This window comes from Eucyclogobius newberryi, unplaced genomic scaffold, assembly GCF_026437365.1.
Source record: "Eucyclogobius newberryi isolate DKJ021-1_F unplaced genomic scaffold, fEucNew1.0.hap1 SCAF_5, whole genome shotgun sequence".
Classification (NCBI taxonomy): domain Eukaryota; kingdom Metazoa; phylum Chordata; class Actinopteri; order Gobiiformes; family Gobiidae; genus Eucyclogobius; species Eucyclogobius newberryi.
Window position 1 is genome coordinate 31,506,449 of NW_027316167.1, and position 14,448 is coordinate 31,520,896.

A 14,448-nucleotide genomic window follows, 5' to 3' on the forward strand; every position below is an offset into this window, starting at 1 on the left:
AAAATGATACGGTTCATTTCACTACTGTTTGGTCGTAGTCTCAATAATCGTGAATAATTGTTAAATAGTGATGTTTTTCCTCACAATAATTGTAACACTAACATTTGATATTGTGACATTCCTAATGAGAAAGTGACAGAATTATACTGAACTGAGCTTTAGCAGCAGCAGAGACAAACCATGACCACATTAAAGTTTAAAGACAAACTTGATCTTGGTTTGATAGAATACTGTAACGTCGCATGGATGAAACCTCATGTACTTTGAAGGTCACAGTAGAATAGTCCAAACTCTTCACAGCTCCACTTTACCCGCCGTGTTCCCGTCTAAATCGGGTTTCTTCTCGCTCTTCTTCTCGCTCTTCTTCTTGCTCTTCTTTTTGGGATCGACCTCGTTCTGCCGTTTGGTTTTGGTCTGGTCCTTTTCGGCAGCTTTCCCCGGGAACACTTGGCCCTCCACGGTGACCTCCGCACACCTGTCCTGAGCCACCAGGAAGTCCTTGACCTCCCAGGCCATACTGCCGTCCCGCAGCATGAAGATGGCACGATTGGAGCCCACCACAAACCTACAAGAAAATGTACAGATTCCACTAAGTTCAGTTCATAGTTTTGGTTCATTTAAATTCACTGATTTTGGAAAAAAGGTATTGTCAGCAATTTATGAGAGAAAACTGAAACATGAACTCCCACCTTGTCATTATTACACAAAGACAAGAGAGTCAGTTGTTTACAGTGGAAACTGAACTTTTTAAAATACTTGTAATCTTTGCGATTTTACAATTACAACTTGAGTACAAATTCTGAAACATATCACAATGTTTGTACACATTGTATGACATTGGTCAGTACTAGATCAGCCCCCAGCTGTCTCACGGAAGTCAGAATTGGCTCCAATATGGCGGCCCAAAAAGACAATTATATGGCGGCCATATTGGAATTCTGACTTTCGTGAGCCAGCTGGGGTCAGATCTAATGCTAACATTTAACAATGGCTATGTGCTTCTCAATGTGATCTGTCGCTCACTCAGAATGTGCTTCTCACTGTGATCGGTCACTCACTCAGAATGTGCCTGTGATTGGTTGCTCACTCAGAATGTGCTTCTCACTGTGATTGGTCACTCACTTGACAGAACAATTGAGGGTGTGAGAGGGGGAAATATTAAACTTTCCTTCATTTGTGGTGCTGTGGGGTCAGTTTTTCTTTCATGTTTGCCCAGTAACTACACAGATATTAACCACAAACCAGGTGCAAACATCTGCATTTTTACAGTTTAAGGAAAATATTTGACTATAGAATTCTGAGCGGGCCTCTGCCTGTAGAAGTGTTTGCTCGTTACAAACAAATCTAGGGCTGTAGCTTCAGTTATTTAGTCGATTATTCGGCCAACAGAGTCTTAGCTTTTTTACATATGACAAGTGAGGCTGACATAAAAGAGCTTTGGGTTCGAGAGCAGTGCGTCTGGACCAGGTCACAATACAATCGTGAATAATTGTTACATCGTCAACTGGTCAACTACAGCCCATAAACCACATAAATGTTATCAGGATGTGGTTTGATCAGGATGTGGTTTGATCAGGATGTGGTTTGATCAGGATGTGGTTTGATCAGGATGTGGTTTGATCAGGATGTGGTTTGATCAGGATGTGGTTTGATCAGGACCAGCCCGAACAATTGTCCCTTCTGTGTATTTCCTCAGCTTAAATGAGATTCTTGTTAGGAGTCTGACCTCTGAATGTCGTAGTTGGCGTTGAAGAGGCTTCCCTGCCACAGTCCGGTGACCTCCTCCGTCTCCTTCTCACTGGGCTCTCCGGACACTGTGGCGAACACCATCAGAGTGCGGCCCTTTTTCGATAGCTTCAGCAGGTCCTCGGGCTTCGACGCGTCCACTTTGGAGAAGTCGATGGGCGGAGGAGAGCGCTTGTGCTCGGGCAGGTCCTGCTCCTCAATGTCGTCATCCTCCTACACAGACACAGGACAATAGGTAAGGCAAGTTTATTTGTAGAGCACATTTCATACACAAGGCAATTCAAAGTGCTTCACACAGCAGGAAAAATGCATTCAAATCACAAAGAAATTACAGAAATACAATAAAATCAACTAAATTAAAAATGATCAATCCAACTGATTGTCTAAACTAATAAAATCACAAACAAAAGAGAAGAGTGCAAAGAAAAAATCTTTTCAGTCATATGTGCAGCTAAACAAAACTGTTTTTAGCTTAGATTTGAACATTGTCAGAGTAGAAGCCGGTCTCACATCTTCAGGAAGAATGTTCCAGATTTTAGCTGCATCAAACTGAAACGCAGATTCCCCATGTTTAGTCCTGACTCTGGCACCAGCAGGAGGCCGGTCCATGTTTAGTCCTGACTCTGGCACCAGCAGGAGGCCGGTCCATGTTTAGTCCTGACTCTGGGCACCAGCAGGAGGCCGGTCCATGTTTAGTCCTGACTCTGGGCACCAGCAGGAGGCCGGTCCATGTTTAGTCCTGACTCTGGCACCAGCAGGAGGCCGGTCCATGTTTAGTCCTGACTCTGGGCACCAGCAGGAGGCCGGTCCATGTTTAGTCCTGACTCTGGCACCAGCTGGAGGCCGGTCCCTGAGGTCCTCAGAGTCCGAGATGGTTCATATGGCACTAACATGTCCAAGATGTACTTTGGTGCTAGGCCATGGAGAGACTTGTACACAAGCAGAGCTGCTTTAAAGTCTCTTCTCTGAGCCACAATACAGGACAATAAGTCACAGACACAGGACAATAAGTCACAGACACAGGACAATAAGTCACAGGACAATACAGGACAATAAGTCACAGGACAATACAGGACAATAAGTCACAGACACAGGACAATACGTCACAGACACAGGACAATAAGTCACAGACACAGGACAATGAGTCACAGGACAATACGTCACAGACGCAGGACAATAAGTCACAGACGCAGGACAATAAGTCAAACACAGGACAATAAGTCACAGGACAATACGTCACAGACGCAGGACAATAAGTCACAGACGCAGGACAATAAGTCAAACACAGGACAATAAGTCAAACACAGGACAATACGTCACAGACACAGGACAATACGTCACAGACACAGGACAATAAGTCACAGGACAATAAGTCACAAACGCAGGACAATAAGTCACAAACACAGGACAATAAGTCACAGACACAGGACAATAAGTCACAAACACAGGACAATAAGTCACAGACACAGGACAATAAGTCACAGACACAGGACAATAAGTCACAAACACAGGACAATAAGTCACAGACACAGGACAATAAGTCACAGACACAGGACAATACGTCACAGACACAGGACAATACGTCACAGACACAGGACAATAAGTCACAAACGCAGGACAATAAGTCACAAACACAGGACAATAAGTCACAGACACAGGACAATAAGTCACAGACACAGGACAATAAGTCACAGACACAGGACAATAAGTCACAGACACAGGACAATAAGTCACAGACACAGGACAATAAGTCACAGGAAAATAAGTCAAACGCAGGACAATAAGTCACAAATACAGGACAATAAGTCACAGACACAGGACAATAAGTCACAGACACAGGACAATAAGTCACAGACACAGGACAATAAGTCACAGACACAGGACAATAAGTCACAAACACAGGACAATACGTCACAGACACAGGACAATAAGTCACAGACACAGGACAATAAGTCACAGACACAGGACAATAAGTCACAGACACAGGACAATAAGTCACAGACACAGGACAATAAGTCACAGACATAGGACAATAATAGTTATAACAATGTACTACTTTCATTGAAATTAAATTGGGACGCAGTGTTTCCCCCAGATTCTCTTGAGACTGTGGCGACAGGTGAATATGTTAATTATCCTCAATATTTAATATAGTCAGTATTTTTCATAAACTTTTAATGTCTATAGTTATAGCATGTTTAACAAAAAGTAGAATTTATTATTGACTAATGAAATAACAACAAAAAGATCCAAACTCCAAATAAACTGAACAGAAACTACACTTTTGTGGTTAGTTTTAGGGTACGTTTTGTAATAAACTACTGTCACATGGTTTCCTTCGGCCCTCCCACAATCTTTAGTGCTGCTTTTACAAGATTTTAAAGTTTAGACTTTGACTTCAGTGACACATAAAACAGTAAAACTAGAGTAGAATAACTTCTAATGTACAATGAGACTTTAAAAACATCTTAACCAAATAAAGGCTTGAAACATGGCTTCTAGAAATACAATATTAAGAAATAAAGTGTATTATATAGTTTATTCTGGTTTTGACATTTTGTCTTTGTTATAAAAAGGCCTTTTTGAGTCATAGTTCAGATTACTATGACCATAATATAATAACAATATTCTAATATTCGGCAAGTCATTATTTTTTGAATGAATTATTATAAACATTTTTATATTAAGATTTTGCCTATTTTTTCCCAGTTTGACAACTTTTGTAACATTTATAATCTTCTTCTTCTGTGTTTATGGCGGTTGGTATCCAAGTGTTACATTACCACCACCTACTGTAGTCGTTTAGACTCTATTCTCCTGGTTGGACATGCGCAGCAGACGTGACATAGGTCAAGGTAATTCCACAACTACATATAAATTACACAATGATTACGATTTGACAAATAATGACCCCTGATAACACCCTTGTTTTGTTAAATATTACGGTTTAACCTGTTAGAAAAGTGTGTGTAAAATCGCCTACTGATGACATCACAGAGGGATTCTTAGCTCTAGTTCCTCTTTTTTATTTTCAATTGTTTCTTCACAAACTGCAAAGTAATAATTTACACACACACACGAAAAAATACCAAAATTAAACGCTCATTTCTGATCATATATCCTTCTGCTTGCCTAAAATTTGCAGAAATAAGTCTTTTGAACATTGAAATGCCAACTTCTGTTTACAAAAGCATTTTCAGGCAAGATCAAGCACCATCACCTGAAGGGGAAAATAATGACTCGTCTCAAAGTACACTCTATTAAACGAATCAAATAAACAATAATAAACACATCCTCTTCTGTTTGCAGTTCACGTGGTTAGACATCTCGCTCTGCTTCTCTTTTCCACATCACCCTCAGGAGGCTAAGTTAGCAGCTAGCTTCTCCCCACTGAATGAAAACTCCCCCGTTCACGCACCTCCCACTGCTCCAAAAGCCGTGCCATGTCCGCGTCATTGTAGTCTCTGATGTCCTTCTTTTTCTTGGGTTTGTCTTTGTTTTCGGCCGCAGAGACGCAGAGTAAAGCGGCGCAGAGAAGAAGCATCAAACACCTCAACCTGAAGTCCGTCGCCATGTTTCCAGATGGAGCTCTCTGATTGGCGGAGACGTGTGCCGGTCACAAGACGGGAAAGGGAGGCCGGGTTAAGGGAAATAAATAGTAAACAGGATATTTCAAAATAAAAGGATTTTTTTCAGTTTATTTTTTTTTTCTCTTTTTATGTGAATTAATTAACCATGGATCTATTATACTTTACTAGAATAAATGCACTGATCGTATAAAATGTGATGATGTGAAGTAGTTTGTAATGTTTTATTTTATTTCTTGAATCAGCTTGAACATGGTTTAGTGATAGTGGGTAATCATATATGCACTTTACAAAAAAAAAGAAAATACACATACAATAAAGAGTTACCATAGACTTAAATACAAACTACAGTATGAACAGAGCAAAAGTGCAAATAGGTAAAGTGTTATGAAAGTGGCAAAGTGATATAATGAGTCCAACAGCAGAGGGGAAGAAACTGTTGGACTTTCTGGAATCAAATGAAGTTAACATTATCATCATTATAGAGTTTATATCTTCAGTCTTTTTTAATGTATGGGCCAGTGATTTGCAAACGTTTCACACCACCATTACCTCCTCAGATAATAGATATCTTTCCAACCATAAGGTATGTATCTAAATAGGAGGACTAAGGTATGAATAGATCTGTCTCTAAATGAAAACACACACTCAAAACTGTAAAGTACATATTTGCCCATATTTGCCCTTTGGTTCAATGGCAGATACAAGGCCAACTTCCATCCATTTTCTACCGCTTGTCCCCTGGGGAACACCCTGGACAGTGGCCAACACAGAGACATAGACATTACAGACAGTCATTCACTCTCACTTCATTCACTAGGGCCAATTTAGAGTCACCAATTTACACATGCATGTCTTTGGACAGTGAGAGGAGCCAGAGAACCCGGAGAGAACCCACAGTAACACAGGGAGGACATGCAGACTCCACCCAGAGAGATCATGAGGCAAGGGCGCAAACCGCCTTTGCCACTGTGCACCCAAAAAGGCCAAACACTCTGCACAAAAAGCCTATCTGACAATTTCAGATAATGGAGGCAATGCCTGATACAAATATGTAAACAGTCGGCCAAGGTTAAAGTACTCACACTATAACAATAAGTAAAAAAATATATAATGCTGTTTTCATTTACAGTCTCTATAATATTGACTAAAATGTGCTAATTAAGGCACTAAAGTCATATAGAATGTTGTACTTTAAAAATAATCAAACAGCACAAATTTGAGCTTGTCCCGATAAAAAGCGCTATCCAGTACTAAATACACAGCGTCATCATGATTCACGGGCCACGGCCTGTAAACCTCTGTGTGTGGGACAGTGAGTTCAGAGGGTCATGAAGATCAAAGACAGGACGAGCTGCTTCCTCTCAGGATGACTCCACCCTATGCTCCCTTTGTGCAGCTGCGGAAACAATGACAGCTTTAACAAAGAGGAAACGGGCAATATGAAAATGGGTAATTCAGCATTGTGCAAATAATGTAATAACAACCCAAGGGTGTTGTGAGATGCCTTCTTAATGGAAATAATCTGGATCTAATAAAGTTATACCGGTAGGTCATTAAAATTAGCTGTATTGAAAAAAAGGATAAATTTCACACATTTTAGGCAAGTCAATAAAGTTCTCCATACAAAAACAATCAAAAGGAGTTGGAGCAAAAACATATTGTGTTGAAAATGACTTGATTTAAAGCCTGGGAATTATTTGTTTATAGAGTCGCCTATACCAGAAAACTGAAGCCTCGGTTTTGTGTCAATTAAGAACATTTATTTGGAGAAAATCATTATTACTGTCCAGTTTCTCAAACCACAACACAAAAGCGAAATGTATAGAATAGAATAGAATAGAACGCAATCTTATTTAAGTAATTCAGAGCGGTGTTTCCTGAGCAGGGGGTACTTGCAATTGAATAGTATTGGAATGTAAAAATATATAATATGTATAAAATAGTAGTAGTAGTAGAGTAGTATTATAGCACAAAAAAATAAATAGTTCAATTGCAAAAACATGTATATCTCCATTTTGAAATTTTGTCAGAAAATGACTTTTTTTCACAATAAATAGTATGAAAACAATATCCAGTGGATTTGATCAATAATATTTTGCAGTACAATACATTTGGCTGTTGAAACATTTCTATGGGCCTACAAAGAGTAGACTGCATGTATCCCGTCTAATATGGGACTATTTGTTTTTGCAAAATGCATATTGTAAATTGTAACTCCCATTCCGACGTTTCCCTCACAGAAAAAAAACGTGTTTTATTGTGAAGCATGGATCTGTCTGTGAAGCGCTTCTTCTTCCGGGGTTGTTTGACGCACACTTGACGCAGCCGGGCAGAGTCTCATGGAAGCGGCGCAGTAACAAGTTTCTGCTCAAAGTTCCTCCCGGAGCCTCCACTCTCTGCCTGCCCGCCTCCCTCCGCGTAACCGGACTCTCCCGTCTCCCGGGCCCGGTACCGCGGGGGCACGGAGCGACCACAACCCCCGGGGGAACCGAGGCTTGAAACGCTGGGCTGACGCCGGACTATGATCCGACTCGACACTGCCTCAAACTTCACTTGGCTGAGCCCGACCAGGCGACCACACCCTCCGCGTTTCCTCACCGAGAGACCCCGCGTTCAATAACCGGGACCCGCCGCTGCGTCCCCCCCGCGAGGAAAGGCAAAACGGCCTGCGTGTTCTGACCGCGTTTTGGTGTCGGCATGGCGCGGGGAAAGGGCGAGTCCCCGCGGAGGAGGTTCACAAGCGGGACTCGACGCTCCACGGCCCGGGGTTGAGACGCGGCGGTGGCCGAGGAGGAGAAGGCGCGGGGCGGGGACAGACTTGACGATGCACATGGCGTCGGAGCGACCCGCGGAGCCACTGCAAACCTGTTGTAACCCGGGGCTCAATCTGAAGAAGAAGCGGTTCAAAAGTGGATTCCAAACAAGTTGCCGCTCCCGTCGGTGCGGATGTTATTTCGCCGGAAGGAGTTGAAAGTGTAACGATGGCGCTTGTGGAGGAAAACGAAGGAGTTGCCACGAACAGTCGCCCGGGTGGTGCCCAGTTTGAACCCAGAATGAACGCGCCAAGCCGGGGCACAGTCGCCGGGAACGAGTCGGAGCAGACTTCGGTGCTCGTACAAGCTACAGTCTGTTCACCAAAGTTTCAAAATGTCCCTTTGACAGTTTTTAAAGTTGCTAATATGTCAGAGATTGTGAGCTAGTGCATGCTGATATTCTTATTGGGGATTTGTTCGTATTTCAAGACAATATTTTTTATTATCTCAACCTGCACTTTGCCTTTTTTTGAAGGTATTTCGGTGGCACTGCAGTTTTTTGTAATGATCAATTCCTGTGAATATTTTGGGGAACTGTAGAAGAGTTTGAGATGCATATTTTTGATCAGGGCATTTAATAACATCGTTTTTTGTGTAACATTATTTTTTGATTTAGACATAATTTAGATTAACTAAGGCTATAATGCCAGAAAGTGCTAGTTTTGTTACCGGATGGGGATTTACTTCAAACAAGCAGTAATGTAGTTTACAAGTTAACATTGAAAATACATTTCCTCTGTGTGCATTAATTATTATCTGAAGGAACATAAGGCAGACTTTTGAGCCAGTATATCTTTCTTATTAGCTCTTGTACGTGTTGTAGTGCTTATTTTGGACATGTCTTGAACAGAACAATGCAGCAGCAGAGGCTATAAATAACCGGAGAGTTTGACCGCACCCTCCCGGACCCTGCTCCTGATTATGGCGAGTGGAGGGTCTGGGAAATCCGCGAGTGATGCATCCAACGTCACACCGAGTGGCAGTGTCCAGCAAAGGAAAAGGCTCTCCTCCATCTGCGATTCGTGTAAAATCAAAATGCAACTTGTAGCAGATCTCCTGTTGTTGTCCAGCGAGACCCGGCCCGTCATGGCGTCGGACGGTGTGCCGCTCGCTGACACGTTTGACCAATGCAGAGACACTGTCATCGCGAGGACTAAAGAGCTTTCCATACTAACTCATGATATACAAAGCCAACTAAACATGGGGCGTTTTACCGAAGTCGGCGATCGGCTTTTGGAAATGGCCGATTTGGTTGTATCGTTGACTGAATGCTCGGCCCACGCGGCGTACCTAGCGGCTTTGGAAACTTTGGGGTCCCAGCCGTGCCTCCCCGGCTTGGTGGACCGCTACAAAGTAACGCGTTGCCGCCATGAAGTAGAGCAAAGCTGCCACGTCTTGCGCATCACGCCCATTTCGGACCTCACTCCCCAGCTGCTTCTCGAACTGTCGCAAAACATTTCGACCAATCTCAAAACGCTGACCGACATCTCATCGTTGGCCAGCGAAAGGTCGCGGGACCGCTTTGCCAAGGAGCAGTTCAAGTTGAGCGTCAAAAGCATGGCCACCAGCGGGACGGCCTTCCTAGCTTGCGTCAAAGAAGTGAAAACGCAACCCAGCGAGTTGACCCGAAACCGCTGCGTTTTGTTCAGCGCCGCCTTGGTGCAGTCGGTCAGCGCGTTGGTCGGGTTCGCCACCGAGCCGCAGTTCTTGGGTCGCCCCGCCAGCATCTCGTCCGAAGGTAAAGGAGTGCAGACCGCCGTTTTGGGCGGGGCCATGAGCGTCGTTTCGGCGTGCGTGCTGCTAACCCAGGGGCTGCGGGACGTGGCGCAGCATCCGGACAGCAGCTCCAAGATGGCAGACTACAGGGAGCGGCTGAGGAACTCGGCGTGCGCGGTGTCGGACGGGTGCACCCTGCTCACTCAGGCTTTGAGGGAGCGCTCCTCTCCACGCACGCTGCCCCCGGTCAACTCCCACTCTGTGAATTAGATGCAGAAATGGCCACGCTTGACTGTACCAAAGAGCAGGCACGGGACGGTAGCAGAATATTTAGCAAAACGTATAGATTTATGTGGCGTTGTTGTGTTCTAATCCCATAATCAGATACCTGCCTTTTAATTTACAGTGATTTGTACCTTTTTTTTTTTTAGATTTCAAGATGGATGCCATTTTGTACTCATCCAGATTGGCACAAAGCGTCAAACTCCATGAGGCTGTAGGTGTTTTAGTTGTATATTAAGTCCTTTATTACCGTCATAAACGCAGTGATCCAAATTACTGGGGTCGCAACGATTAATCAGCTAATGGTGACATGTCAACTTTAAAATAATGAACAAATAATAATTACAGACATTAAAAGAACTAAAAAAGACAACTGAAGTAATAAATCAAATGTTTTAAAAATAGAATAGACAATTTCAGATTTTTTTTAAACATTTACACATTTTCTATCCTTAAGCCTTCAGTCATATTTCAACCTTTTTTTTTTTTTTTTAGGAATAGATCAGAAGTTACCGTCCCGTGCCTACGAACACCTCACATTCTTTCCTTGGTAGAATTCGTGTAATACGTCCATTATGTGTTGTCGTTTTCTTTACAGTCGCCATTGTATTTCTGCAAACTATATCCACTTACTTTATAGTTATTGGTCACTTGTAACAGAACACTGAGGACACATCATACATACTTTTTTAAAATTTAATATTTTGTCATAGGATCTTATAACCAAAACAACTGGGTGATGTGACGAAAAATAATCAAGATTTTTCTCCTTTTATGTTGATTTGTTATTTCCGATACAATTTTATTTTGTCTTAACACATTGAAATTTCTTGTACATCGACAATTTATACCTTTTGTAATATGTGAATTAACACCAAAAAAGTCACATTGGTTCTGAACTCTGCAGAGGACTGATGCTTTCGGATTAGATTATCATTTTATGGACCAAAACATAAGTTGTAATTAGGGATGTCAAGAAAAATAATAATCGTGACAATTTTACAAGCAAAATTAAGTATCTTGGGTTCAAAATATAGCCCAAAAAATAGACCCGGATGTAAAGAAATGTATTTTATTTTGTCTTTCAGAACGTTCAATTTGGTAAAGCCAGTCATAAACTTGAGGAATCCATGCTAAACCAGGAGAATTAAATTAAATTGAGCAAAAAAAAATTTAAACCGTGATGTTTTTAAGTTGTAATGTTAAGATAAGATATTCCTTTATTGTCCCACATGGGGAAATTTCATTGCAATTGGTAATCAACAATCACTACAAATAAGTCGCTTTTCTGATCTTAAACCCCGCTGAGCCGCGTGCGTTCTTCCTATAGTTTGCAGTACAGTACAGTGGCATACAATATCCCCCGGTTTGGTTCAAGTTGGTGCGGTTCACGCTGGTTGTGAACCGTTTTAACCGAGGAGCCATTACCTCCGCGTGGTTGCCGTGCGGTGGGAGCAGACTCATTGTAATAAGAGTGTGAATCGTGTCTTGGGTAAAAGCTGCTGTGCGTGTTTGCCATTTGTTTTTACACTATCCACCAGACTTCCCGACGTATTGTACGTGTTTGGATCATGCATGTAATGGAGTATTTATTTCAACTAATTAAAAAGTTGTTTCGGATAACGCTGTTGTCTGTTGCATTTTCTTTACTGATATGGTTGAAAGTACGGGTCTGTTTGTTATTGGTTTGTCAATGAATTCATTTCAATGTTGGGTTTATTCACTTAGTGTTTGGAAGAATACTTTAAAAATGTGTTTAGTTACATGTTTTTTCCCGTTGCATGGTCCAATTATTCTGAATACTTCAAACACTTCTACATTAGTTACATAAGTTGCAGTTTTATCTTACAGTTCTATAAGTTACATTATATTATACTGTAAAAAATACTCATCTTGGTATTAAAACAGCTTTATCTTTGATGCACACTCACCACAAGAGCACTGTTTTCCATTTGTCTAACTAATATTATGCAGTGTGAAGCCCATTTCCTCATCAACAATGTATTCCTTTGATTTTGAGAAAGTATTCTGAATATATTAAGGCCCAAAGTCACTGGGATATGCTCCAGTCCCTGATGGGAACAAGAGGTAGAAAATGTACGAATACTGAATGCTGGAGTACAGTCAATTAACAAATATAGTCATCTGAATATGTATTTCCGGTTAGTAGTAACTTCTCACCACTGGTTACAAAGAACTTACAAATACTCATTAAGATCAAATATCTTAATTATAATATTAATTGATGTAAATAAATTATTGCATTAAACATAAGCATTTATTTTGTCTTTTTCTAAAACATGAAAAATGAAAATCACCGGTTGCCATAATATTGAACGTTCTATCAAGGCAAAGCAGTGGCATCTCCATGGAGACGAGAAGGAGGCAGAAAAGTTACATAGTGGACCTTTAAAATATTCAGTCGTTTGTCTTTAACGCTTTGATTCTCTCTCGCAGAACACGCCGTAAAGTGACAATCAGTGCGAGTCCCGACTGAGCTGGTTCGACAGAAAAGCCGTCATAAACAGAAAAAAGGCTGTCGTTTGAAACCATTTTCCAGGAATATATTGAGCTGCGCTGACCTTTGACCCCTGTTAAGTGAACACACGGGTGAAGATTCCATTAAACAGCGGCTGTTTTTTTTTATCTGTGTCCAAACAAACAGAGGCCGATCATCCAGTGGTCAACCAAGAAAACCTTCATCCGTCTGACGTGGGGCATCAAAAATATGATGTAAGTCAGAATGTACAAAGCCTTTGACAGCTTTATGTTACGTCAAATACATTTTTAAAAGTGCACTATGTAACTTTTCTGTAAAAAAAAAAAAATCAAATCAGTGTTAATATTCTCAATTCGATCTATTTTAAGCTGAATCTCAGGTTCTGAACACAGTTTTCAGTTCAAATGTTCGTCCTTGGCTGTTTCCCAGAAGTTCAGTCTAGATTCACTGACTTCTGGAGCAAATCTGACAAAATCCTCACCAGCATAAAAGTAAAATCTTCATTTATGAATCTGCACTATCAAAAGACTTCATGCCCCAAAATACTCGAGTTGAAACTAAATGTAATTCTTCATAATGCTGCACATGTGAAGGAAATCAAGATGCAAGTTTTGGATGGAGCGTCTGAAACCCGTTCTCCATGGAGATGATGATTTCCCTGGAATGTTCCGCGGAGTGGTGTAAAACGTATCAATCTCCATGGAGACAAGCAAGTGACTCCACCAAACCAAGTATCTCTTCACAATAGAACGCCTGCAATTGAATAAAATGAAAGACAATTCAGTTTAAAACTATACTGTGGAACATTCTAGAGATAAGAAGATGGCACACTCTCCACCAGAAAAGTGAAATAATGCACCTTTAATACAATTCTACATAATATTATTTATTGTTTATTGTCTCGGACTTTGGACAACACGTAAATAAGTTCAAGGTTCCTCTGTAAACTATTTATAACGCATTAATAAGCACTTGTTATCTGTTTATAAGCACTTAAAAGACATTTATGAGCATTTATCAATTTTTGAAAGCAGTTTAATAAGCACACTCATGGTTTATGAACACATATGTTATTGGTTAATGGCTTATTCATATTTAGGTATTGTAAGCAATCTACAAAAGTGGCTGTACACAAATATCTAGTGCTTATTAACGCCTTATAAATAGTTACTAAGGAATCTTCTTTTAAAGAGTTGCCAAAGTCCTGCTCTGGTCTTTCTGTGTGGTTGACAGTAGACACGTCCACTGTCCCGCCCGGAGCTCTAAACCTCCGCCCACAACAGGAAGCCCCTGGTCAGGGTGCTATCAGGAGTGGCTTCCTTCACGTGAAAATACCTCCGTCATTATTTCTGGTCAGTTTCACCCTTTTCCCGCTGCAGGGGAGAAACACACGCCCACAGTGTTACTAAAGGCCGCAAGCGCATATTGTGTGACTTCCACGTGATTTAATGTGTCTTATTATTCTAGTTTTCTGCAGTGATAACATGATAAATTTATAATTCATTTATTATCTGATAAGGAAATACACAAATCTCTAAGGGAGCGCTCACACTTTGTTTGGTCGGTTTAATGAGCCCAGTTTAATTCAAATGTAGCTTGATTTGGTCCTTGTTTAGCTCTGGGTTTTATCGGGTTTTAGCTCCCTAAATTAACCTGATCATTTATGCATGTATTTGTATGTATTTGAACAAGAATAAAATTTCTACATTTGGAAAAAAAAATTATTTCATCTGAAACCCAACAACACCCTAAATTCAATAGGCACATTATTAGGATTATTAAATAGTATTTTATTAATTTT

At 41.1% G+C, this 14,448-nt stretch overlaps 2 protein-coding genes across 2 annotated transcripts; one reads left to right on the top strand and one right to left on the bottom strand.

The window, feature by feature from the left end:
• Window positions 1-279: 279 nt before the first annotated feature.
• mesd (mesoderm development LRP chaperone) lies at window positions 280-5,360 on the bottom strand. Its single transcript, XM_072465534.1, has 3 exons — window positions 5,165-5,360; window positions 1,727-1,959; window positions 280-565 (listed from the first exon to the last, which is right to left on the bottom strand). Exons 1-3 carry the CDS (start codon window positions 5,318-5,320, stop codon window positions 295-297), a joined length of 660 nt encoding a protein of 219 aa, XP_072321635.1. The 5' UTR covers window positions 5,321-5,360; the 3' UTR covers window positions 280-294.
• Window positions 5,361-7,644: 2,284 nt separating this feature from the next.
• On the top strand, window positions 7,645-11,770 carry tlnrd1 (talin rod domain containing 1). The gene has a single exon (XM_072465136.1). It carries the CDS (start codon window positions 9,071-9,073, stop codon window positions 10,133-10,135), a length of 1,065 nt encoding a protein of 354 aa, XP_072321237.1. The 5' UTR covers window positions 7,645-9,070; the 3' UTR covers window positions 10,136-11,770.
• Window positions 11,771-14,448: the final 2,678 nt, after the last annotated feature.

Excerpts from the sequence above, each read along its gene's own strand:
- mesd (XM_072465534.1), bottom strand. The coding sequence starts at position 5,320 with ATGGCGACGGACTTCAGGTTGAGGTGTTTGATGCTTCTTCTCTGCGCC. Across the intron at positions 1,960-5,164 it reads GGCTTTTGGAGCAGTGGGAG|GAGGATGACGACATTGAGGA; the intron begins GTGCGTGAACGG and ends GTGTCTGTGTAG. Across the intron at positions 566-1,726 it reads GCCAACTACGACATTCAGAG|GTTTGTGGTGGGCTCCAATC; the intron begins GTCAGACTCCTA and ends ATTTTCTTGTAG.
- tlnrd1 (XM_072465136.1), top strand. The coding sequence starts at position 9,071 with ATGGCGAGTGGAGGGTCTGGGAAATCCGCGAGTGATGCATCCAACGTC.